At 47.1% G+C, this 27,738-nt stretch overlaps 1 protein-coding gene across 1 annotated transcript in view; it reads right to left on the reverse strand.

Moving 5' to 3' along the window:
• ANTXR2 (ANTXR cell adhesion molecule 2) overlaps positions 1–26,592 on the reverse strand; it is a 159,801-nt gene extending 133,209 nt beyond the window's left edge. The window contains exons 1-3 of the mRNA XM_056855512.1: positions 26,520–26,592; positions 13,964–14,035; positions 8,071–8,142 (exon numbers count right to left, since the gene is read on the reverse strand). Coding sequence (XP_056711490.1) covers positions 8,071–8,135 — 65 coding nt within the window. The 5' untranslated portion in view covers positions 8,136–8,142; positions 13,964–14,035; positions 26,520–26,592. The remainder of the gene's footprint in view (positions 1–8,070; positions 8,143–13,963; positions 14,036–26,519) is intronic.
• Between the last annotated feature and the right edge of the window lie 1,146 nt (positions 26,593–27,738).

Genomic DNA, 27,738 nt, shown 5'->3' on the forward strand with positions numbered 1-27,738 from the left:
TTCTGGAGACAGTGAATGCAATCCCATTAGAAGGGCCATATGACGAACTAAGTGCAGCCCTAACCACAGTAGGTCTTCTGGGAGAAGTCCCCAGTTCCTCTGGTCCTCAATTCCCCATCCTTTTACTCCATCTTCCTTCCCACCCGGTTCTAACGTCATCCCCTCCCCTACTCCTTCTCTCCCCCTAGTGACCATCTTTCAGGTTCAGAGTAAAATAAATGACCACCAAAATCTAGGGTTGCCGACCGGCCAGGAGGGAAAAACAAGTCCTATCACTGTAACAATGGCTTAATGTGACGAAATGGGTGGTTAAGGCCTTTAATGGCACGGATCTAAATGACATCACTGGGTATTTGCTACAGATCAAACCAATATTAAAAGGGGCAACTAGAAGAACCTGTTTAAAAGTTGGCAACCCTACCAAAATCTTTGGTAGCTCATAAGATTATGGCAGCCATTTTAAGTTGTCTAGGCCAGGGGTCAGCAAACTCATTAGTCAAAAGAGCCAAATATCAACAGTACAACAGTGTACCTACCTATATAGTTTAAGTTTAAGAAACTTTTGAGAGCCAAATTTCTTAAACTTAAACTATATAGGTAGGTACACTGTTTATTAACTTAATAAACTTTAAGTAAAGTTTTAAGTCTTAATTAAACTATAGGTACACTGAATAAAACTTGATATCATACTTAATAGTGATCTTATTTATTGATAAAAATTAAATTGTAAGTCCCTGCCATTTCCCCCTCCCCGTCCGGAGTCCTCGTCTGGAGATCTACCGCCATAAAAGCCTATTGGTAGACCTGGCCTCCGGCTGAGTCCCATTGGGAGGCCAGGTCTACCCATTGGCTTTCTTGGCAATAGACCTGGCCTCCGGAGGCCCATAGAAGCCAATTGGTAGACCTGGCCTCTGAAGGGGGACTTTTTCCCCTCCTTGGAGTCCAGGTCTACCGCCAAGAAAGCCAGTGGGTAGACATGGCCTCCCAATGGGACTCAGCCGGAGGCCAGGTCTACTAAAGGAAGCCCGCCCCGCTCAACAGCTGATAGGCGGGGGGGCAGGAACCGCTGAGCCGCCCACCCAGCAATCGCACAGCTAGAGGGGAGGGGAGGCTTTAGCCTCCCAACCATTGAGGGCAAAGGCAAGGGGGACCCGGCCATTCTCCATGGCGGGGGGGGGGAGACAGCGCGCCCACTCTCTCTCTCTCTCTCTCTCTCTCTCTCAGGCGCGCCGGCTCCGCATCCGGCTGCCGGCGCGAGCGGGCGCAAGAGCAGGGGCTCCGAACCAAGTTCAGAGAGCCGCACTCAACGGGCCAAAGAGCCGCATGAGGCTCTGGAGCCGTAGTTTTGAGATCCCTGGTCTGGGCAATCACAAACAGAATCATAGGCTACTGAGATATCAGTACAAACTATTTCACTCTTATTTTCTGCAGACATTGGGGTCCCCCCAGGTTTGCAGAAACATCTTCCCAATCCATACCTAGCCCCACTGTATAGATCTTTTGATCCGTACACTTGAGGCCAGGTTCAGAATTAGATATAAGATAACGGGAGTCATACACTTCGGTAGTTCATGTTTTTAAACATTTATATAATTTTTAGAACCACGGCCAATTTCGGAGGTCTGAGAAACCCACTTGGAATTCAGGACAAAGAGAGAGAAAGACAATCAGTTGTCGACAACTTGCAAGCTGTCTGTGGTCGCACTGAATGGGTTACAAATAGAACGGCTCCTCTCAATGCAACATATGTGAACAAATATCACACCTCTGTCTTTCAGAAAAGAGACATTTATATCCGTAACAGTTGTCATGCCTGTTTTCTTCCCCTCCACACATACACACCCTCCCTGCCTCGTTCAACAATCTCGTCCTCCAAATCCTTCATACCTGTAATCAATCAGAGGGATACATCTTAGTCTCAATGCCCTGGCATCCAGTTAATACTACTCTATTCAGTATTCAGATAACATTTTAAAACATCGGGAGTATTTCCAGTACATTTTTCAAGTAATTCTTACAACAATTTTGTAAGGTAGGTCAATACTAGCATCTCCTTATTGCACAGGAGGCAAAAACAGGGAAGGAAGAGACAGAAAGACAGAAGCAAGGTCTGAACTAAGGACTTCTTGGCCCACAGCTACACTTGCCAATTCTGGCTTGGGAAATTCCTGGAGATCTAGAGCTAGTGGCTCGGGAGGGGAGGGACCTCTGAGGAGATGTGATGAATATTAGTCCCATTTTGCAGACACTCCATTGGCTGCCCATTTCTTACCAGGCTCAGTTTAAGGCTTGAGAAGGTGCAGAAAAGAGCAACCAAAATGATCAGGGGACTTGAACAACTGCCCTATGAGGAGTGGTTAAAATGCTTAGGACTGTTTCGCTTAGAAAGAGGGCCATTAAGGGGAGACATGGTAGAGGTCTATAAAATTATGCATGCTATGGAGAGAGTGGACAGGGAGAAGCTTTTCTTCCTCTCTCATAATACTAGAACGCGGGGTCATCTGCTGAAGCTGCAGGGCGAGAGATTCAAAACAGATAAAAGGAAGTATTTCTTTACACAACACATATTTAAGTTGTGGAACTCCCTGCCCCAGGATGTGGTGATGGCTGCCAACTTGGAAGGCTTTAAGAGGGGAGTAGACATGTTCATGGAGAAGAGTGCAATCCATGGCTACTAGTCAAAATGGATGCTAGTAATGATGCATCCCTATTCTCTCCAGGATCAGAGGAGCATGCATATTAGGTGCTGTGGAACCCAGGCAGGACAATGCTGCTGCAGTTGTCTTGTTTGTGGCCTTCCTAGAGGCTCCTGGTTGGCAACTGTGTGAACAGACCGCTGGACTTGATGGGCCTTGGTCTGATCCAGCATGGCCTTTCTTCTGTCTTAAGGCATTGGCTATCACATATCACATGAAAAGACCTTAGTGGACTTGGCCCCTCTAATTTGTGATATGATGCACAAGAAGGGAAGGTGTTCAGTCTCCGAAGCTGGGCAGCAGGGAGTCTGCTTCTGGAGACAGCTGAGCCCTCACCCCAAGGTGAGAGTGAGTCTGGCCTGGAAATAATCAGGCATGACTACAGAGTTGGGAATTAAGTCTGTCACATATTGGAACTTTATGGGCAGCATGGTATAACCAAATCTCAGACGCTTAGAAGGGTGGGTACTTGGACGGGAGCCCACCCTGAAAGACTCTGCATAGGAACCACCTCTGCTTCTCACTTGCCTTGAAAGCCCCTTGCTGGGATCATCAGAGGTTGGTTGCGATTTGAAGGCAGAGGAAGAGGAGGAAGAGGAAGAGGAAGAGGAAGAGTTGATTTTTAATATGCCGACTTTCTTTACCACTTAAGGAAGACTCAAACCGGCTTACAATCATCTTCCCTTCCTCTCCCTTCCCCTCCCCACAACAGAAACCCTGTGAGGTAGGTGGGGCTGAGAGCTCTAAGACAACTGTGACTAGCCCAAGGTCACCAAGCTGGCTTCACGTGGAAGAGTGGGGAATCAAACCCAGTTCACCAGATTAGCATCCACCACTCACGGGGAGGAGTGGGGGAATCAAACCTGGTTCTCCAGACTAGAGTCCACCGCTCCAAACCACCACTCTTAACACCACGCCAGAGGGGTAGGAAATTTGCCGAGATGCTGTTCTCCGCTGCAAAAGCAACAAATCTCTATGTCTCACATCAGCTGCTCTTTGAAAACACACATGAATTTTTCACATCCGAGTTCCACCCTTCCTCTAATGAGCCCAGTGCATCCTGCACAAAAGCAATCTAACGTCATCCCCACAACAACCTTATGAAACAGATTGGCTGAGGCAATGATTGGCTGGAGGTCTGCCAAGGTGGTTCACAGCTGTGCGGGGATTTGAACCTGCGTCTCCCTGTTCCAAGGGTGGAGTCTATGGTATTTTATTTATTTATATTTGATTTACATTATTTATAGCCTGCCTTTCTCATAGGGACTCCGTTCGCTGGGACACGCTGGCTCTCCCCCAGTAACAAACCACAAGCCCATTTGTTCAAAAGTGTCGTGAGTGTACCCTTTCTGCTATACACCCCCCGCTCTGTACACCCAGTTTTCCCAGAACTGAGTTTGCCGGAGTAAAACTAAAACATTTACAAGACAGCTCCTCGGGAGGTGGTGAGCTCTCCTTCCCTGGAGGTTTTTAAGCAGAGGCTAGAGGGCCATCTGTCACCAAAGCTGATTCTATGACCTTAGGAAGTTCATGAGAGGGAGGGCATCTCGGCCATATTCTGGGCAAGGATTATGGGTCACTGGGGGTGTGTGGGGGGAGGTAGTTGTGAATTTCCTGCATTGTGCAGGGGGGTGGACTAGATGACCATGGTAGTCCCTTCCAACTCTAGGATTCTATGATTCTAAGTTTTGGAACAGCTCAGCTTATTAGCAAGTGAATTAGGAAAATTTTAGAGGCTGGGGGCCTGGATAGCTAATATCAAACAATGGTCTCTATTTTCATCTGTCTGATGTTGGAAGGTGTACAGAAGAATTATATCCCTCTGGGTATAGTAGACCAGGCTTATCAACCAACTGTCACTGGATTGGCACTAATGCGTAACAACTGTGACGAGGCAGGGAAGTCCTATAAAAGCTAGTTTGTGTTGTTGTTTTTCCTATAAGCCATAAAGGATCAAAACAGGTAGACAAGACAAAAAATGTACTTTAATAATCCAGTGCAGGGGTCAGACAGATTCCAAAGTAAGCATAGAAAAAAATGAGGGGTTTCTTTGAGATTGAACCAGTTGCAAGGGGGGGGGGAAACTTGATATATCATTAGGGTTGTAGTAAAATAGAATTGTTCCAGAGGGTACCTTTATAAAGGGAACAGGACTGTAGACTGTGGCACTGTTTATTATATGCTACAGTTGGTTCACACTGAATCATATGTCTAATTATCAATGTGAAAAAATCTGTGGATACTCAAATCCAGAGACTTGAGCCACGAACAGACATGACAGTTCTTTCTACAAACCTGAAAAAATGTCCCAGATTTGCAGGAAAATCTGAAATCTAAAACTCAGACACACACAAGGAGATTAAACACCCTGAAATAGTAGAAGCAGTACCTGTAACTTTAAGAAATGAATGCCTTCAGTGGCCGTGGCTAAACAACCATGCCTAGCCTTCAAGCCTTGGTTTCTGTCTGTAAGAGGCAGGGTGAGGAGGCAGGGCCCTTTCCAGGACTGTTTTGGCTTTTAGGAGAAGACTCGTCAGGACCACCAGTAGCCACAGGGCAACCTGCTACCATATGACTTGCATGACTTACCACCAGACTACTTGCTACTGTTCAAGAGCAGCTGCCCCAAGAAAGCCATTATGATGTATTGGTTAATTTCAGGCTAGGATCTGTGTTCAAATCCCTACTCTACCAGGGAAGCTTGCTGGGTGACCTTGGGCCAGTCACACCATCTCAGCTTAACCTAGGGTTGCCAGTCTCCAGGTGGTTCCCAAAGAATTTCCCACTGTTTATGGTATGTGTGTGTGTGTGTGTGTGTGTGTGTTAAGTGCTGTCAAGTCGCTTCCGACTCATGGCGACCCTATGAATCAATGTCCTCCAAAACATCCTATCTTTAGCAGCCTTACAAATTGATTGTTTATGATATGCCATGTCATATATTGTTTTTAATGCATTGTTTTCTAATTCTGTAATCCAATCTTACTGCATTGCTTGTTGTAGATCTTAAACTGTTTCTATAACATTGTTTTTAAATTTTGTAAAAAACATAAAAATAAACACCATGAGTTTCAGTGAGAAATGTGGCCTATAAATAAATCATCAATTTTCCTTTGGCAATATAGAAAGAGAACAGCAGCAAAGACATTAGGGAGAATTTTTTTTTTAATGCCAATTTCAGTTTTCATTTCAGCGTCATCAGAGGTAAGTTTAATTCCAATTAAACCATTTTTAACAAAACTGGACTAGAGGCAGCACAGTGCATTGGCTATTTTATTGAACACTAGTTCTTCAAGCTGTCGTAGAGTCAGTAACTAAACCTGCCACTGAAGTCTCTGGTCCCAGATTAGTCTGTGTGGTTTACGACCAGGCTTTGGCTTTTCATCTTGGGACTTGTAAAGAACTTGCTACCATTCATGCATCACAGATGTGAAGCCTCCCCTTCACCACATCTGATGAAAATGAAAATTAACAGATGGTTTCCCCTTCCAGATTGCGGCCAGAGTTGACCGAGTTCTTTCATAGCAAATACAGATGTCCATTTCCCCAAATGTTGGAGTTACATGCACACTCTGATAAACCAGCTGTCTATGAGAGCCTGCCATGCGAAGAAGGGCATTTGTACCCAATCCAAAAATCCAGGCAAGGGACTGAATCCAGACTAAGTTTTCTGCTGACGAAAGTACCTTCCATCAGTGGCGCAGAAGGAACTGGGGAAGGGCTGTGGCTCAGTGGTAGAGCATCTGCTTGGCAATGCAGAAGGTCTCAGGTTCAATCCCCAGAATCTACAGTTTAAAAGACCAGTAGGTGATGTGAAAGACCTCCGCCTGAAACCTTGGAGAGCCGCTGCCAGTCGTAATAGACAATACTGACCTTGATGGACCAATTGTCTGATTCAGTATAAGGCAGTGTCATGTGTCTTCATGTGTGCCCTGCCTGTCCTCTCCTGATGCAGCCCACTGATTTCCCCAAATGCGGTTCCTGGGGGGGAGGGGACCCTCAGAAATGGCACGAGGGGCAAACTGGGGGTCTGCAGCAGGAAGAGAGAACTGGTGAAAATTACACTTCCTCTTCCATCAGTGGAAAATTTAGCCTGGCTCCAACCCAAGAAATGGTACGTTACAGAAGTGAATTGGGAAATGACCATTTTTCTCTGTATCTAACGAGCTTAAGCTACAGGAAGGTAGACTTCAGGATAAACTTCCTAATGGTGACATCAGTTCGACAACAGAGCTGGTGAGTTCTCCCTCACTAGAGGTCTTCAAGCAGAGGCTCGGTAGCCATCAACTGAGGATGCTCTAGCTTTGGATTTAACTGCATTCAACATGAGATGGATGAGATGGTGCGAAGAAGGCAATAGAAACCAGGCCGCTGTTCTTGCCTTAGATGCACTTGACTGACAGCTAAAGGGAGTCCTGGGAGTGGCGAGTGGAAATGTGACATTCAGCTCTCAGTCAGTGAGAAGTTCAGTTTGGCGCCAGAGTTCAGGACAAACAGAGCTCTGAGAAGCAAGCAGCAGGCGTGTGCTGTGTGAGGATTAACCCTCAGGAGTGAAACATAAAGGAACACGATTTTAAGTTATTTGATTAATATAGAATCAGGTCATAAGGATGTTAACTCTTGAGTGAATAGTGTGGCTTTTGACATTGGGAGTTAGCTCTCAGGAAAAAGAGAGTTCTCAAAAACCAGGGAGAGGGAAGTTATCTCAGGTGTATTGAGTGATCCCTAGGTAAGGTTGAGGAGAATAGGTCTCAAGAGTCCTGAGTAATCCCAGTCCAGTTTAGGAGTTAAACTGGTTAAGGGTGCCGTGTAGTTCCTTACTCCAGAAACTGAAGTGTGTTTTAAAGTCAACTCAAGTGAAATCTAAACAAGAAACTGACAAACGAAAACAAGCCTTGGTGTGCCATCAAATTTCTGACATAATTTCTTTGAAAGAAGAAGAGTTGGTTTTTATATGCCGACTTTCTGTACCACTTAAGAAAGAATCAAAGCAGCTTACAATCACCTTCCCTTCTCCTCCCCACAATAGACATGCTGTGGGGTAGGTGGGGCTGAGAGAGCTCTAAGAGAGCTGCGACTAGACCAAGGTCACCCAGCTGGCTTCATGCATAGGAGTGGGGAAACCAAACTGGTTCACCAGATTAGCCTCCACCACTCATGTGGCGGAGTGGGGAATCAAACCCAGTTCTCCAGATCACAGTCCACCGCTCCAAACCACCGCTCTTAAACACTACGCCACGCTGGCTCGCCCCTCAATCTTTCACAGATGGCCTGTAAGGCCTCCTCTGACCCTGGAGAATTCCATATTGTCCCTCAACAATCACATTTGTTGATCTAGTTAGAGCTCGAAAAAGAAGCGACAATGTGCATTACTTACCTGTCTCCTGTTAATGGCATAATGACCTGCGCTTGGGTGGAAAACACGATGAAAGATAATCGCATCCGCGGGCTGTTAAGGACAAGAAAGCATCCATCTCAGACACATAAATCAGAAAGTCATATGCAGCATGAACTCCCACTTGCATTTCAGTGGGATCCATGCCAGAGCAGGGCTCCAAAGATCTCCACGATTTGACCTTTATTACAGAATCCAAGTAAACACAAAACCACACAGGAAATGTCTTAACTTGCAAAATCGTGCAGTGAGCTCCATATTTCAGCCTACATATGGCAGCTGAGCCAAATCTTTGAAGGAATTAATACAGTCTGTTTGGATCATCCTCTTCACATATACACTACACGGACCACTGCCAAGAGCGCTGTCCACTCTGCCTGGCAGTGCCAGCCTTTATCAGAACTTGAACAAGAAAGCCAAAAGATGCCAGGCAGGGACTCTAATTGCGCAACTCCATCCAGATCTGGCTAAAGGAAGCAACTGCAGGAAAAACTAGACTTACTAGTAGCATTGTTAAAAGAAATTCTATCATATTGTCGAAGGCTTTCACGGTCAGAGTTCATTGGTTCTTGTAGGTTATCCGGGCTGTGTAACCGTGGTCTTGGTATTTTCTTTCCTGACGTTTCGCCAGCAACTGTGGCCGGCATCTTCAGAGGAGTAACACTGAAGGACTGTCCTTCAGTGTTACTCCTCTGAAGATGCCTGCCACAGCTGCTGGCGAAACGTCAGGAAAGAAAATACCAAGACCACGGTTACACAGCCCGGATAACCTACAAGAACCAAATTCTATTATCTTTACCCAATTTCTCTCCAGAACCCAACTATCAATTTTTCACCCTTTTCTTTTAGGAATTTAGAACCTGGTTCAAATCCATTCCTATTTCCTATGGAACAGGCTTCCTCAGGAGGTGGTGAGCTCTCCTTCCCTGGAGGTTTTTAAGAGGCTAGATGGCCATCTGTCAGCAATGCTGATTCTATGACCTTAGGCAGATGATGAGAGGGAGGGCATCTCGGGCATCTTCTGAGCATGGCGTAGGGGTCAGTGAGGGTGTGGGGGGGGAGGTAGTTGTGAATTTCCTGCATTGTGCAGGGGGTTGGACTAGATGACCCTGGTGGTACCTTCCAACTTTAAGATTCTACAAAAGAGAAATTCTAATTTTGAGTTTGTAACAGAATTTCACTCTGCAGGTGCACAGAGGCAGGCAAAGTCTTCCCAAACCTTCCTGTCCTCCTGCTAGACCAACCACATAAAAAAAAACCCTGCAAGACTGAATTTACAAAAAAGCACACAGAGCACCTCCATAGAGTAACGGAGAACTATGAAGAGAAATGAAAGAGAAATTCCTCTTTTGAAAAAAAAAAATGAAAATGGAATAAGAGGAATCCATGGCTGTATCTAAAAATGGGCTTGTCAGAAAAAGGAAGCTCACTCCCCATAAAAAGAAGAGTTGGTTTTTATATGCCGACTTTCTCTACCACTTAAGGAAGAATCAAACCGGCTTACAATCACCTTCCCTTCCCCTCCCCACAACAGACACCCTGTGAGGTAGGTGGGGCTGTGACAGTTCTTAATAGAACTGTGACTAGCCCAAGGTCACCCAGCTGGCTTCATGTGGAGGAGTGGGGAAAGCAACCCGGTTCACCAGATCAGAGTCCATCACTCCAAACCACTGCTCTTAACCACTACACCACACTGGTTCTGCGCTAGTTATCAGTGTGGTTGGCTTAACACCACAAAGAAAACAAAACGGCTGATCTCTGTTGGCTTGAAGACGTACCTGCTCCCTGAGCGACTAGAAGATCCTTGCTGGCTACAGGCCCCCTTCCCGATACCTCCCTCCTCCCTGCCCTACACTAAACTCAAGAATGATGGTCATGCTACTTCCTGGAGAAGTCAGGATAGGACCTGGGATTTTCTCCATTCAAAGAACCTGCTTATTGCCGAGCACAGGACCCTCCCCTTAACATGTACTGAATTTCATATGCAACACAGTTGTTCAGGATCCGACGTTGAGAGAATTTAAAAGGCTCACGGGGAAGGATTCTTTAAGGACAGGTCTTGAGCCGTTTCTCAAAAGGCTTGATATTCGGTTTATGATACAAGAATGGCCAAGCGCCTTTTACAAGCTGGGAACCCAGGAAGAATCACAGGGTGTCTGTTGTGGGGAGGGGAAGGGAAGGTGATTGTAAGCCGATTTGATTCTCCCTTTAGTAGAGAAAGTCGGCATTCTTCTTCTTCACATTGTCTGTGGGTTTTGCTACTTTTGCGGCATTGGGAGAAGGAGGAGTCACTTTATTATAATATCCAGTGATTTTTTTTAATACCACTGGTAAGAAGCGCCATCGTAATGGGAAACGCAGAGTACTCAAAACCCCTACCGAAGTTCAAGGCTCTTAAGCTCGTAAAGTGCATGTTCTGCTGCTACTGCGACCCACAAAATGGGAAACAGATGTACAACTCATACCGGAATGATCTAATTCTTCTAATCAAACCTGCTCTGCGCTTTTGCCATATGCTGCATTGGAGAGCTTTCGTCAGCCATTAGGCCATCTTCTTTTTGTTTCCTTCCATCATTTTTTTAAAAGGTAAAATCCTAATAAGCGGTTAAAAACTGGTCAGCATATAATACGGCCACATCAGTTTTATTTCAGCCAATTCAAAAAATAAAAGGGAAGGGAGTTTTCTTTTGGCTACAACAAAAGGATGACCAATCAGATAATTTTTGGATGAGATAAAACTTCTCTTTTGCCAGTAACCGAACGGCCGACCTAGTGGCCTCGACGGAACGGTTGATTAGAATCTGCTTATCGATTTACGGACAAGGCTTCGTTTCTTTCTCTGCAAAAAATAATAATAAGTTGGTTCTGGCTTTCGGAAGATGGATCGACAGCAATAGGCAATTAAGCCTCCCTCTGTCACATGACTCGTCACCAGCTGTCCAAGCTCACAGTTGCTTACTGCATCTCATTTTCCCGTAGAAAGCAATTAACCGCAATCGTGTCTGCCCGGTGACTTCCCACACTCTCAATGTTGTCCCTTCCACCATTCTCTTCTCTCATTTTGTTTTTTTAAGATTTCCAAATTCTGACCAATTTATGCAGATCAAGCAGCTCTGTATATATTTGCTTACATTACATAATGTATTCTGCTAACAGACAGAGAACAATTGAGGGATTTTCTGGATCAGGGCTTCTTAAACTTTTTCCGCTCGCGACCCCTTTTCGCCCGAGAAGCTTTTACGCAACCCCGGGTCAATAGGTATATAAAATAGGTATACAAATCAAACATTTACTGATAATAAATCATAAAGAAAATTTTTTTATATATTTTTTTAAATTGCGACCCCCACACTGTTACACAACCCCATATGGGGTTGCGACCCACAGTTTAAGAAGCTTTGTTCTAAATCACTGAAGCCCATTTGAAGCCCTGCTTGGTTTTCATCTGACGTTTCACCTTTCACTAGGCGCTGCCCTGCCCACACATTTGCAAGCTGTATTGGCAGATAAAGCATTCAGAAATATGTTTGAACAAGGCGTTCATAGATGCCTGGGATACAGATCTGCATATATAGGGCATGCAAAAAATAAAAATAAACAGATGTATCAGAGGCCAGGCTGTGCATGTGCCATACATCATCAGACACACACAAAGATACACAAAAGAACAAAAAAAAAGTGCCACTGAAGTACGAGGAATCTCTTTGCCACATGAACTCACCATTCACATGGTTTCTTTTTCTTGGAAGGTAGGGGAAAGTGTATTTATTTTTTCTAGAAAAGGAGCCTTAAAGCCCAACAAACTGCAAGAAGAAACAACCCATCTTTGCATGAGCAAGGGAGGTTTTATTTCACTTGGGTAACAGGTATAATACCTTGACCTGGATGGTCCAGACTAGTCTAGACTAAACTAGACTTCCTCCTAGACTAGACTAGCACAGGAGGAAGGTGGAGGAGCCCAATCTTGTCAGATCTTGGAAGGTAAGTGGGGTCGGTCCTGGCTAGTTCTTGGATGGGAGACCACCAAGGAAGAAGAAGAGTTGTTTTTTATATGCCAACTTTCTCTACCCTTTAAGGAAGAACCAAATAGGCTTACAATCACCTTCCCTTCCCCTCCCCACAACAGACACCCTGTGAGGTAGGTGGGGCTGAGAGAGTGTGACTAGCCCAAGGTCACCCAGCTGGCTTCATGTGTAGGAGTGGGGAAACAAATCCAGTTCACCAGATTAGCCTCCACTGCTCATGTGGAGGAGTGGGGAATCAAACTCGGTTCTCCAGATCAGAGTCCACCGCTCCAAACCACCACTTTAAACCACTATACCACTCTGGCTGCAATACCAGGATTGCTATGCAGAGACAGGCAAGGGCTCTGTTAATCTCTTGCCTTGGAAACGCTACTGGGTTGCCATAAGTCGGCTGTGACTGGACGGCACTTTACACACACAACAGATATACAAATACAAAAAATCCATCTACCCCAGCATTCTAGCAGTGACTAAACAGATATACTCTTTACAAATGAAAAGCTAGGGTGAAAGGGGACTGATTTGGGCTTCCTGTCTATTGAGCTTAGTACTGTCCATTTCAAACCGGCAGTGGCTCTCCAGGGTCTCAGGCAGAGGTCTTTCACATTCCCTACTTGCCTAGTCCCTTTCACTGGAGATGCCAGGGATTGAACCTGGGACCTTCTGCATGCCAAGTTGATGCCTTAGCACTGAGCCACGGCCCTTTTGTATCTTCTCCGATGCCAAGCTTGAATGTCTCACTTGGCGAGACTGAAAAACATAGGCAGCAGGAAGCAGATGTCCTGTTCTTCTGCCTTGCAACTTATATATCGGCGGTGATAAAAAGTAAACCTGACTGGCCAGTGTTGGACCAGATGCAACTTGGCCTTATACCTGGCAATGTCCAGAGCAGCAGACGCTGGGTCACATGAACACATGAAGCTGCCTTATACTGAATCAGACCCTTGGTCCATCAAAGTCAGTATTGTCTACTCAGACTGACAACGGCTCTCCAGGGTCTCAGGCAGGGGTCTTTCATATCACCTACTCGCCTAGTCCCTTTAACTGGAGATGCCAGGGATTGAACCTGGGACCTTCTGCATGCCAAGCTGATGCCTTAGCACTGAGCCACGGCCCTTTTGTATCTTCTCCGATGCCAAGCTTGAATGTCTCACTTGGCGAGACTGAAAAACATAGGCAGCAGGAAGCAGATGTCCTGTTCTTCTGCCTTGCAACTTATATATCGGCGGTGATAAAAAGTAAACCTGACTGGCCAGTGTTGGACCAGATGCAACTTGGCCTTATACCTGGCAATGTCCAGAGCAGCAGACGCTGGGTCACATGAACACATGAAGCTGCCTTATACTGAATCAGACCCTTGGTCCATCAAAGTCAGTATTGTCTACTCAGACTGACAACGGCTCTCCAGGGTCTCAGGCAGGGGTCTTTCATATCACCTACTCGCCTAGTCCCTTTAACTGGAGATGCCAGGGATTGAACCTGGGACCTTCTGCATGCCAAGCAGATGCTCTACCACTGAGTCACAGCCCCTCAATGACTTATCACAAGAATGCTCCAGGCTCTTTTTCAACCCAATCCCTAAACTACATTTCATGCATTCTAAAAATTAATGAAAAACAAAGAAAGGGTTTGGAAAATGGAAGGAAAAAACAGCACTCTTATTAGCAATATGGAGCATTCCAAATATATTTAGAGAGTGTGATGCTGTCATAAGCATATTGAATATCAGGCAAAAATAATAATACATGTGTCTATATCTTTTGTTTACAGCTAAGACTAAGTGTGCATGGGTTTCTTTAGCAACCTCACCATTCAATTTAAGCTTGGCACCCACAGGGAGAACCACTCACCTCACAAATCTGTCCGTCAGCTTCTTGACAAAGTCAAAGATTTGAGTCCAGTTGTTCCCTACACTCCCGGATCTGGAATGACAACAAAAAACTCTTCGTCAAAGTGCTCAAAGCCAATATACTCTCATGCTAAAGTATTTGCTCAAAACTGGTCCTTTCTCCCTCCCCTTTCTTTCCCCTCCCTTCTTAGACTGAGGTATTGAAACCATAAAACTTAAATAAGATCCATCTCCAAAAACACCTCCCTCCCTTCGACTCTCCTCTGCAGCCTCCAAAAAACGAGCCACAAAATAAGTACGCCGAGGGTCAGAGTCCTCTAAGAGGAACTGAACCTTTTGCTCCAAAGTTGCTCGAGAAGATGTGGACCATTTGTTAAAACATGGTATAGTCCATTTTAGCCTAAATTGGTATACCAAGTTGGAGAGCCAGCATGGTGTACTGGTTAAGAGTGGTGGTTTGGAGCAATGGACTCTGATCTGGAGAACCGAGTTTGATTCCCCACTCCTTCACATGAGGGGTGGCGCTAATCTGGTGAACTGGATTTGTTTCCCCACTCCGTCACACGAAGCCAGATGAGTGACCTTGGGCTAGTCACAGCTCTCTTAGAGCTCTCTCAGCTCCATCTATCTCACATGGTGTCTGTTGTTGGGAGGAGAAGGGAAAGTGATTGTAAGCTGGGGAGGATGCCTTGTGTTCGCCAATCGCCCCTTCCTGCCCTGACCTGGAAAACCCAGGCTAGCCTGATCTTGTCAGATCTCAGAAGATAAGCAGGATCAGCCCCGGTTAGTACTTGGATGGGAGACCACCGAGGAAGTCCAAGGTTGCTATCCAGAAGCAGGCAATGGCAAACCCCTTCTGAACGTCTCTTGCCTTGAAAACCCTACGGGGTCACCATAAGTCAGGTGCAACTCGATGGTACTTTCCACTGCCATTGCAGATCCCCGGTTGGCCCCTCGTACTGTCTCCCCGGGGAAATATTTCCAGCTATTGAGGGAGGAAGAAGGAGAGGAAGTCCCATTCTGTTAACAGAAATGCCTTCCATTAGCAGAGATTTAGCGCAGGATCCAGGCCGTAGGCTTTCCTGAGAGCAACTGAAAACGGAGGATGCTTATTTGTTTCCAGCCTTGTCAACAATGAACAGAAAAAGCTCCGTTTGTTACATTTGTTAGGGTAGCAAAAATATGTGCTGTTCCTTTCCCCGAGTTTTGCCTTTAATTGGCTATACAACTGGGACCCTTCTCTCCTAACCGTTTGGAACTTGGCAGGCAGGATCCCTTGGGTGAGGAGGGGGTGAGGGCCCTGAAAATGTCATCCAAGTTGGATGGAAAACACAAATGTAGCAGCTGGAAACGTGGCTCCCTGTTGAAGCCCATGGAAACAAAAAATAAACACAATAACGACAACAAACACGATCTGTGACTGGCACTGAGAGACCCGGGTTCTAATCCCCGCTCTGTGTATGGGTGTGAACACATTAACACATGAAGCTACGTTATACTGAATCAGACCCTTGGTCCATCAAAGTCAATATTGTCTGCTCAGACCGGCAGCGGCTCTCCGGGGTCTCAGGCAGAGAAAGATCCTTCACATCACCTACTTGCCTAGTCCCTTTCACTGGAAATGCCTGGGATTGAACCTGGGACCTTCTGCATGCCAAGGAGTTGCTCTACCACTGAGCCAGAGCCCCTCCCCATGTTCCCTTTCATGGCTGAACTCACTTCATAGGACTGTTGGCAGTTGGGAGGATAAATTGAAGGAGAGAACTGGATCTCCCACTGGGGAAAAAGCAGAGTACAAAGCCTGTGTGTGTGTTAAGTGCCGTCAAGTCGCTTCCAACTCATGGCGGCCTATATGAATCAATGTCCTCCAAAACGTCCTATCTTTAACAGCCTGAACAAAGCCTCAATAAATATAAAATTTGCACATCTCTATCTAGTTTAGATCAGCATCAAAATATCAAGGAATATTATTTACTAATAAACAAGCTGCCGCAGTTCTTTATTTAGACCATTATATGCCACCTCTCCAGAGATGTGCGTAAGGTGGCTCAAAACATAAACCAACAAAATAGCAGCATTAAAAGAACTTTAAAATTATCAACAAAAGCAACCGCAGAAACAAGCCAGAGCCCAAACCAACAGTCTAAAACTTGATATGCTTGGATTAATTTCAAGCAAGGTATACATGTATCCTGAAGGGCCAGAAAGATGGCTTCCTGGCAATGAAGATATGGTTCGGGCCCTTTTTCAGCCTACGAACACTACTGGAATTTTTGAAAACAGGTAGCATTCTAAACATTTTCTAAATAAATATGTAGTAGGAGCCACCACAAAAGGTCTCCGTGGTAGGACAGTTTCAAAATGTTGATAGCCCAGGCTAGGCCAATCTTGTCAGGCCTTGGATGCTAAGCAGGGTTAGCCCTGGTTAGTAGGCAAAGAAGAGTTGGTTTTTATATGTCAACTTTCTCTACCACTTAAGGAAGAATCAAACCGGCTTACAATCATCTTCCCTTCCCCTCCCCGCCACAGACACCCTGTGAGGCAGGTGAGGCTGAGAGAGCTGTGCCTAGCCCAAGGTCACCCAACTGGCTTCATGTGTAGGAGTGGGGAAACCAACCCGGTTCTCCAGATTAGAGTTTACCGCTCCAAGCCACCACTCTTAACCCCTACACCACACTGATGGTGAGACCTCCAAGGAATACCAGGGCCGTGACGTGGAGGCAGGCAATGGCCAAACTACCTCTGAACGTCTTTTGACTTGAAAACCCCATGAGGGATCACCGTAAATCAGTTGCAACTTGATGGCAAAAAACGTGTTCTAAAATTTTTCTAAATAACTAATAAGCAGAAAAGTTGGTTTTTATACCCTGATTTTCTCTACCTTTTCTCAAAGCAAGTTACAATCGCCTTCCCTTCCCCTCCCCACAACAGACAACTTATGAGGTAGGTGGGGCTGAGAGTTTGGAGAGCCCGAGGTCACCCAGCTGGCTTCATGAGGAGTGGGGAATCAAACCCGGTTCACCAGATTAGAGTCTGCCACTCTTAACCAATACACCACACTGGCTCTCTAGTGGGAGCCCACCACAGTATAGCTTCTGTGGAAGGGCAATTACAAAATGTTGGGAGTTTCCAAGCCAAGCATCCTCGTAAGATGGGGCAGCTAGTTCTGAATGGGTATCCCTGCAAACCCAAAGGTCTTCTGCAGTTCCTCCTGCTCTAATGAGGTGGAGGAAAGTCATGACTGGCTGTTTATCTTCAGGGAAGAACACATGGACAGGTAACCCAGTGCTCACAGGTGGCACTCTAGGGACAAATGCTTTATCAAATACACTCATTTAGGAGACATGCCAGGTAGAAAAGTGCCCTTCCAGTCAGAATTTCAGTGAGAATTAGGCTGTTTTTATTCCATAAAATGGAAAAAGTAGAGTTTAAACATTTTATACTTGGAATACTGTGTACAGTCCTGGTCACCACACCTAAAAAAGGATATTGCAGAGCGTGAGAAGGGGCAGAAAAGAGCAACCAAAATGATCAGGGGGCTAGGAGCAACTGCCCTATGAGGAGCGGCTAAAATGCTTATGGCTGCTTAGCTTGGAAAAAAGGCGGGTAAGGGGAGACATGATAGAGGTCAATAAAATTATGCATGGTATGGGGAGAGTGGATAGGGAGAAGCTTTTCTCCCTCTCGCATAACACTAGAACTCAGGCTCATCTGCTGAAGCTGGAGGGGGAGAGATTCAAAACAGATGAAAGGAAGTATTTCTTCACGCAAAGCATAGTTCAATTGTGGAACTCCCTGCCCCAGGATGTGGTGATGGCTGCCAACTTGGAAGGCTTTAAGAGGGAAGTATTTATGGAGGAGAGGGCTATTCATGGCTACTAGTCAAAATGGATACTAGTCATGATGCATACCTATTCTCTCCAGGATCAGAGGAGCATGCCTATTATCTTAGGTGCTGTGGAACATGGGCAGCACAATGCTGCTGCAGTCATCTTGTTTGTGGGCTTCCTAGAGGCCCCTGGCTGGCCACTGTGTGAACAGACTGCTGGACTTGATGGGCCTTGGTCTGATCCAGCAGGGCCTTTCTTATGTAAATATAACATAAGAAAAGTTGAAACTTATTTCTGGTCGCCTTGACATTGGAAACCCTCGTGTGCGTATATGGTGAATAGAGCCCTACAAGCCGGAATCCCACGTTTAATTCAGTTCCGGCACAGCATACTGCAGTTGAATTGAATCCATCGCCCCAGGAAGTTTCCTACATGATCAGTGGGACAGCCGTTAACCCGCAAGAACAAGCCACTTAACCTCTTTGCCTCTGCTTATTTACCGCGAACACAGATCGCTCAACACCACTGACCACAACGGTCTCTTGCAGCCTCACTCGCCCATTTCACACCCTATCGTCCACAGGTTAGCGACAAACACAAAACATCAGCAAAGCCCTGGCGTCCCGCGTCTTCTCTCTTTTCCAGAGACCGAAATGCATCCAAGCGGCTCTTCAGCGACCGTCTTCTGTAGCAGAGGTTCCAGCTACGCAGTGAGGCCTCGTTCACACGTGCAAGAGACTGAAGCTGTACAACAGAGTGCACCTCTGAAGTGGTCATATTGTAGAATATGCCACTGTATTAAAAAAAAAAAAACCCACCTTCTTCCAAAAAAAGAAAAACTGCGCAACCATCAAAAGGTAGTCGAGCCTTTCTCTCCGTTGTGGTTGTTGCTCATTCAGGGACTTTCTTATGCAAATCGCCACATCCTGTTTGGCGATCCAGGATGCGCAGCAGAGCAATGATGGTGCCTTGTCTAGCGCCCCTGTTAGCTAAATGTATGCCCTAGAACGGGGGGGGGGCATCATTAAAGAGCTCGATTATAACAGCACTACTTTTTGTGCTCGCTGCGTTTGCTCATCTCAGTTTTTCGGAATACCACCACCACGTGGTTTGCCTGCTTACACTTATCATTTGACAATTCCTCGTCTTTCTAGAGCAGTGGTTCCCAACCTTTTTTTGACCAGGGACCACTAGGACTTTTTTGTTCGGTGCAGGGACCCCAAGGTTCAAAATAAAAATTCCGAGAATTTGAAAATAAACTTTAATCATAACTGTTAGTTAAACATTAAACTTAGAATAATATTTGAATATATTTTTATAATAGAGAACTTTTAATTGAAAATATTAATTTAATATGGGTTTATAACTTTGTTTCGGGGACCTTAATTTAGTTCTCGCGGACCCCTGGGGGTCCACGGACCCCTGGTTGGGAACCAGTGTTCTAGAGGCTTCTGTTTAGCTAGACTGAATGCTAACCCCTCTATGGTTATGCAGGGCAGGATTCTGAATATACCATACCCAGACAGGACCTGTCCTTGCTCTTCTGGCTCTGTTGATTCATTAGCTCCATGCCCTCTTGGAATGCCGCTTTTATGAGGAACTTCGATACCGTTATCTCTCTCCCCTTTTAACATATAAATCTAATGCCTCTGTCTCTGACATAATGCCTTTTTTATTAAGTGACAGGGGTCCCGAGGCTACATTGTCAGTGGCAAGACTGATTTCAGTCCTTATATCCCTCAAACACTAGATTTACACTGCTCAAGATCAACGGGTCAAGGAGCTTCTAAGGGATAAATGAAAGGAGAACAGGGGTGTCGAATTGAATTGTTAGGAGGGCCGGATAAAGGGTTGCCAACCTCCAGGTACCTATCCTGAACACAGATGGGTGAAAATAAGAGCACATAAAGCAATATTAATAGTCCATAACTATATAAATTTCAAATTTATGTCTCGTGTACAATAATATTTATACAACCAAAGAACAGTGACTTATCAACAAAGAGTCACCACAAGTTATATAAAGCCCCATCCAGGGAGTACAGTCCAATCTCATTTAATGCTGTTCCTCCTTCATAGGGTCACATTTCTCACAGGAAACTGTTTGTCACGGGAACTGTCAAGCAAGATGGATCGGACCCTTCAAATCAGCCCGTTTCAACTGTCTTCATCAGTTTCTCTGCGTATGACTCCCTTTTTTTTACCATGCCATGTTGCCATCAGGGATACTACTTCTTGGCTCTTTGTTGATAGGTACTCTTATTTTCACCCATCTGTGTTCAGAATTTGCAGTATCCTTATGTACTGAACACAGAGGTGCCAAATTTTTTTTTCTTTTTCTTAGAGGTGCCAATTTTTTGTTAACCTCCAGGTACCAGCTGGAGATCTCCTGCTGTTACAACTGATCTCCAGCCGACAGAGATCAATGGCTGCTTTGGCAATTGGACTCTATGGCACTGAAGTCCCTCCCCAAACCCCACCCTCCTCAGGCTCCGCCCCCCAAACCTCCCGCCGGTTGTGAAGAGGGACCTGGCAATCCTAGCCGGATATGACGTAAATGTCACTTGGTAAGGCCGGGCCATGCCATGGCAGCCCATAATGAGAGTGGGAGGGGGTGGCTACCTCGGCTGGCTCGCAGGCCGGATAAGAGCTCTCCAGGGTCCTTATGTTTGACACCTCTGCCCTAGAATATGCCACAGAATCTTCTGGAATGCACGAGAGGTCCACAGCTGACCTACCAGTGTGGCCAAGGACCATGACCCATGGAAAGAGCACCTGCTTTAGATCCAAAAGGTCCCAGGAACCTTCTGGTCCCTGGTACCTCCAGCTAAAATTATATCAGAGGTGTTGAGACAGACCTCCTCAGCCTGAGACAGCTGCCGTCAGTCACAGTGCACATTAATGCTGGCCCAACAGTTGCTAGGGTTGCCAACAGCCTGGAGAACAAAAATTGTCCTGCCCCTTTTTAAGAGAGTCTTAATGGGAAGTTATTTACTTGTGTGCCCTGACCTGGATGGCCCAGGCTAGCCTGATCTCATCAGATCTCAGAAGCTAAGCAGGGTCAACATTGGTTAGTACGTGGATGGGAGACCACCAAGGAATACCACGGTTGCTGTGCAGAGGAAGGCACTGGCAAACCACCTCTGTTAGTCTCTTGCCTTGAAAACCCCAAAAGGGGTCGCCATAAGTCAGCTGCGACTTGACGGGACTTTATACACATTTACTTGTGTGCCATTAATAGCTTCAACTGCCCATTTCCACACACGGTCTCTAAAGGAGAACTTTTGTTTCCCTCCAGGGTGTTGGCAACCCTAACAGTTGCATATGTCCTCTACGATCCTTAACTGCAGAAAGTTTGAAAACAACTGTTCCCAAAGCCCTTCCTTTGTATGGTTTGCTGCAGAAATTAAGTGCATTTAGGGCTACCACTTAGGTCAGTGGTCCCCAAACATTTTGGGCCACTGCCCTTTTGGTTCCACAAACTCAACCCCAGAGCCCCCTATCCTATCCAACAACACAGTTGAAGGGGCCCACCTCTAGCACCCCGATGCTGCCCCCTTGCCTCTTAGTGCCCCCTTAGGTAATCCCACTGCCCCCCAGGGGGTGGTACTGCCCACTTTGGGAACCACTAACTTAGATCAACCAAGTATTTCTTGGCAATTAAAATTACCCCGATGGGTTTTTACACGGCAGGCAAAATCCGGGGGGGGGGGGTGAGCACTAAGTAGTTACTGGGCATCAAATGCGGGCGCCCCTTCTACCAACAGATAATCACCCCTAAGTACTGAAAGAAATGTAGGCCTCACACGCCAACCCTCTAAACCAAGGGTGACAAATATAAGACCTCGGGCCAGATCCGGCCCCGAGAGCTCTTATCCGGCCCGTGAGCCAGCAGAGGCAGCCATGCCCCACCCCACTCTCGATCTGGCGAGGCATGGTCCGGCCCGACCAAGTGGCATTTATGTCTTATCTGGCCCTCGTAACAATTCAGTTCGACACCTCTGCTCTAAACCCGATGGGTAGTCTCTGGCATAAAAGAAGAATTAAAGTGTAGTCTCTGGCATAAAAGAAGAATTAAAGTATCTGTTTTGTATCCTGCAAAAGCTCTGTGGGAAGGCTAGAAAAGAAACGTTTTATCCTTGCATAACCCAGCAGAAACGCTAATAGGAGCTTCCTGGGGGACTGTGGAGCAGTTTTACAAACCTCGCAGGGTTGTTAGGAGGATAAAATGGGGGAGGAAGAGAACCACGTATGCTGTCCTGGGCTCCTTGGAGCAAGGGCAGGATAAAATATGTACTAAATTAATAAAACACAGAGAATCTTGGCCTGCTCATACTAAATAACAAAAAAAAAATGTGGCACCCTCATTTAGAGTTGCATGAGGGTTGGCAGCCTGAAAGTTACTCTGAGCAGGCAAGCCGGCAGAGATTTTTTATTTTGCAATGGGAGAAACTGCACAACCTCACTTAGGTCAGCCAATAAATCCCTCTTAGCGATTCCATCAGCCCGCCAAGTGCAGTCTGGCTCCAGCGAGGCCTCATTCCTGCGTTGTGATGGCCCCCCTACGTTTTGGAACAGCCTTCTGGAAGAAGCCCAGATTGCCTCTTCTCTCCCATCATTCCAGAGAACGCAAAACTCTGCTTTTACAAAGGGCACTTGCCTTTAAAAAAACATTGATTAGGACATTTGCTGTGAGTGCTTTCCCCTGTTATTCTCAGGTTCCTTTTGCTCTCCGTTATTGTGATTGAAGAACATAAGAACATAAGAAAGGCCATGCGGGATCAGACCAAGGCCCATCAAGTCCAGCAGTCTGTTCACACAGGGACCAACCAGGGGCCTCTAGGAAGCCCACAAATAAGACGGCTGCAGCAGCACCATCCTGCCTGCGTTCCACAGCACCTAATATAATAGGCATGCTCGTCTCATCCTGGAGAGAATAGGTATAGATCATGACTAGTATCCATTTTACTAGTGGCCATGAATACTCCTCTCCTCCATGAACATGTCCACTCCCCTCTTAAAGCCTACCATGTTTGCAGCCATCACCACATCCTGGGGCAGGGAGTTTCACAATTTAACTATGCATTATGTGAAGAAATACTTCCTTTTACCTCTTTTGAATCTCTCACCTTCAGCTTCAGCAGATGACCCCACGTTCTAATATTATGAGAGAGGGAGAAGCTTTTCTCCTGTCCATTTTCTCCAGACCATGCATAATTTTATAGACCTGCCTCTGCATGGCAACCCTGGACTTCCTTGGTGGTTTCCCATCCAAGTGCTAACCAGGGCCGACCCTACTTAGTTTCCAAGGTCTGAGCAGATCAGGCCAACCTGGGTTATTTAGGTCAGGACATTCTATATGTACGCATCCACATGTTGTTTTGAAAATTCACTTCAAGCAAAATTAGGTGGCAAATATAGTGGAGTCACTCGGTGGTAGGGTTGCCAACCTCCAGGTACTAGCTGGAGATCTCCTGCTATTACAATTGATCTCGTCGATAGAGATCAGTTCACCTGGAGAGAATGGCCACTTTGGCAATTGGACTCTATGGCACTGAAGTCCCTCCCCTCCCCAAGAAGAAGAGTTGGTTTTTGCATGCCAACTTTCTCTAGCACTTAAGGGAGACTCAAACTGGCTTACAATCATCTTCCCTTCCCCTCCCCACAATGGACACCCTTTGAGGTAGGTGGAGCTGAGAGAGCTCTAACAGAGCAGTGATTAGTCCAAGGTCACCCAGCTAGCTTTGTGTGTAGGAGTGGGGAAACAAATCCAGTTCACCAGATTAGCCTCCGCCGCTCATGTGGAGGAGTGGGGAATCAACCCCCTTTCTCCAGATTAGAGTCCACTGCTTCAAACCACTGCTCTTAACCACTACACCATGCTGGCTCTCCTCAGGCACTGCCCTCAGGATCCTCAGGCTCCGCATCGCCCTCCTCAGGCTCTGCCCCAAAAACCTCCCGGTGGTGGCAAAGAGGGACCTGGCAACCCTACTTGGTGGGCAACTTAATGGAGGAAGAGTACTTTGGCTTAGGTTCACAAACACATAGATCGCTTTCAGAACATTTCGCTCTACCTGGCCACCACAGTCCAAAATGCAAAATATGCGCACGAGTGAGAACACAGGAAATTGTGTCAATTAGCGACAGACACACCTTGCTTGATGTTTATACGTCAGCCCATTATGAATTGGATGCTCTTTTCTCGGCCATTTGTTCCCAGGCTCTGGATCATTAGGCACATTTAAAAGGCAGAAAGGTACACGTGCAATACCAGGAACTGTATTGCTCTAGAATCAAATCTTTTTATGAAAAATATGGACTATTACAGAACAGTAAAATAATGGTTCAATAGTTCATCACCCCCTTGCAGTCTCTCCTGGTATCCAATTGTGTGAGATTCTAATCCTGGGCAGTATTTATTATATTATTATTATTACTATTACTATTCAAAAACATGCATAGAAATTATCTTAAGACTTATGCGTGCAAATAGAAATAAACGCACCCTTTATGCTTCACCGGAAGTGCAGCACCCACTTAAAAACACTCAATCTACTCACCAAAGAACCCCACCCACAGAAGCTGAAGAACACAGAGGCCTTTTATGCACGGGAGGTTTTGTCTTGGATTTGCTCTCTAGATGCAAGTTTTCCCCATCCAAATTCTCACAACTCTGCATGGGGGCTTATTGTTGAGTTTTGAGAACTTGGAAGGGGAAAGTGTGCATCTAAAGAGTAGCAAATCCAAGGCAAACCCTTCTGTGCATAAATGGCCAGAGAGAATAAACAGGGGGGGGGGGATATCCAAACAAGCTCCAGACATCAGAAACATTCTGCATTTCTTCTTTAGATGCCAACTCACCAAACCCAAATATTCATGCATGTCCAGACACCACTTAACCCAAGTCTTGTTATCTCCCTTAACACTTATCAGTCTTTGGTAGCCAAAGAGGATTCAGCGCCATCCAATGCACGTTCATGGGAGAAGTTCAAGTACTCATGTGCATTATTGGTTTTGAGTATGAAACCGGCAGTTATTAGTCAAACCAGAGTGAAAGGGTGCAGTGTTGTGCATGTGACCTTAGATACATATGCCTGGGGTGCAAACTTCAGTTAAAAATTAACCCGGTGTTCCTGCAGACCTTGTTCTTATCCACAATTTCGTACATGCTTAAATCCTGGGGGCAGTCCACTCTTACCACGGGTGTAATACAGCAGGGTAACTGACGGTAACTGATCCATAGTGAATCATCTTGAGCACAGGCCCAGATGTGGCCAGCTGATGTGACTGTCTGCCCAAACACATACACATTTAGTCCGAGACAAGTTGAGATTTTTATTCAAGAAAGCAGGGAGAGATTCAACTTCAGGAGGGCAACACTGAGAAACAACACTGCTCTAATTTGTTGCCACTACGCAAGGCTTGCGCATAACCAATAACCACTCAGATTGGTGGTGACCAAGAATCCCCTCCAGGAAGTTTTAAACCTTGGAAGGAACACCCGCCTCCTCTTCCCTGGCAGTTCATCTGCCTTAAATGAGTAACAGACATGTGGGAACAGCGTGGCTATGAACACACAAAATGTGTGCTAGCAACTTCGGGGGCCTTGTTTGCAAAGCTGCATTGAACACCGTCGGTGGGATCCTGGCTCCATTTTAAGTTAAAAAGTCACCATTTTCGTATTTGTCCTTTATATCTCCCTGCCTTGGGTGAAGAGGGAAAGGGGGGTTCCTTCCAGACAAGCTCAGCCCCCCCCCCAAACCTTGAAACCCGGTTTGCCATCCCAAGGCAGCCATTGTCTCAGAGCATGCACAAAGAGCACTTCCTTCTACTGTGAATGAACAGATCGGAGGCGAGGGGGACAGAATCGTCGAATCACAGAGTTGGAAGGGCCACCAGGGTCATCTAGTCCAACCCCCTGCACAATGCAGGAAATTCACAACTACCTCCCCCCACCCTCAAATGCCCCGCCTGGTCCCACCTCCAGCAATCTCCCCGGCCTGAGGTTTTGTATAATCCACTGGGAATCATAGCGTTGGAAGGGACCACCAGGGTCATCTAGTCCAACCCCCTGCACAATGCAGGAAATTCACAACTACCTCCCCCCCCACCCCCCAGATGCCCCACCTGGTCTCCCTCCAGCAATCTCCCCGGCCTGAGGTTTTGAATAATCCACTGGGAATCATAGCGCTGGAAGGGACCACCAGGGTCATCTAGTCCAACCCCCTGCGCAATGCAGGAAATTCAAAACTACCTCCCCCCCCCAGATGCCCCACCTGGTCCCCCTCCAGCAATCTCCCCGGCCTGAGGTTTTGAATAATCCACTGGGAATCATAGCGCTGGAAGGGACCACCAGGGTCATCTAGTCCAACCCCCTGCACAATGCAGGAAATTCAAAACTACCTCCCCCCCAACCCCCAGATACCCCCCTGGTCCCCCTCCAGCAATCTCTCCGGCCTGAGGTTTTGCATAATCCACTGGGAATCATAGCGTTGGAAGGGACCACCAGGGTCATCTAGTCCAACCCCCTGCGCAATGCAGGGCATTCCCCCTCCCCCACCCCACCCCCCAGTGACCAGAAGATGGCCAAGGCGCCCTTGTGGCCGGGGGCGGGGTGCCAAGAGAGATCTTGCAAGGGGGTGGTCGCGTGCCCGCGCAGGATCTGTGCAGAAACTCCCACCCCCCCGCACCCCCCAACTCCCACCCCCCCATTTCCCTCCCACTCACTTGTCCAGGACGAAATACAGGTCGAAGGCGCCGCGGCAAGACGGCTGTTCCTGGGCGCGAGCGGCCGGCGGCAGCAGCAGCAACAGCAGCAGCAGCAGCCCGCCCAGCAGCTCCAGGGCCCGGCCGCCCGCCTCCATGGCTCCTGCTCCTGCTCCGCCGCCGCCCGCCTTGGCGAAGGGGCGCTGCAAAGAGGGAGGCCCGGCGAGCGGAGGGACAAAGGCGGGGCGGGCTGCAACCTCCGGCCGGAGGGGGAGACCCCGCCACCGGGGCGGACGCTCGCCCGGCACCCCGCCGCTCGCCTGCCCGGGCCCCGGCCCTCCGGCCTCGCTCGGCCCGCGGCGCTTGCGGCTCCCTTCTCGCGGCCAAGGGAGAGGAGCCAGCGCCGCCGCCGATGGCCCCCCGACGGCTGCCAGCAGAAAGGGACCGAGCCAGGAAGGAACTTGGGGGCTTGTCTCTCTCCTCCTCCTCCTCCTCCTCCTCCTCCTGCTGCTGCTGCTGCAGGAAGGAACTTGGGGGGTTTTCTTTCTTTCTTTCTTTCTTTCTCTCTCTCTCTCTCTCTCCTCCTCCTCCTCCTGCTGCTGCTGCAGGAAGGAACTTGGGGGGTTTTCTTTCTTTCTTTCTTTCTTTCTTTCTTTCTTTCTTTCTTTCTCTCTCTCTCTCTCTCTCCTCCTCCTCCTCCTCCTCCTGCTGCTGCTGCAGGAAGGAACTTGGGGGGTTTTCTTTCTTTCTTTCTTTCTTTCTTTCTTTCTTTCTTTCTCTCTCTCTCTCCTCCTCCTCCTCCTCCTGCTGCTGCAGGAAGGAACTTGGGGGGTTTTCTTTCTTTCTTTCTTTCTCTCTCTCTCTCTCCTCCTCCTCCTCCTCCTCCTGCTGCTGCTGCAGGAAGGAACTTGGGGGTTTTTCTTTCTTTCTTTCTTTCTTTCTTTCTTTCTTTCTTTCTTTCTTTCTTTCTTTCTTTCTCTCTCTCCTCCTCCTCTTCCTCTCCTCTTCCTCCTCCTCCTCCTCCTGCTGCTTCTTCTTTCTCCTCCCCGTCCTTTGGGTCTTTCTCCCCCCCCCTTTCCCCTTGACCTTTTATGGCGCCAGGCTGTTGCGCCTGCTTGACGGTCGCCACGAAAGCCTTCCCAGGGTTTGCATGGGAGGCGGGGGGAAATCTGGCAAGCGGTTTCTGGACAGCGGCTGGCCAATCCAAGTGGAGCCGGGCGAGCAGGCGAGGGGCGAGAAA

Source organism: Euleptes europaea, chromosome 9, assembly GCF_029931775.1.
Source record: "Euleptes europaea isolate rEulEur1 chromosome 9, rEulEur1.hap1, whole genome shotgun sequence".
Classification (NCBI taxonomy): domain Eukaryota; kingdom Metazoa; phylum Chordata; class Lepidosauria; order Squamata; family Sphaerodactylidae; genus Euleptes; species Euleptes europaea.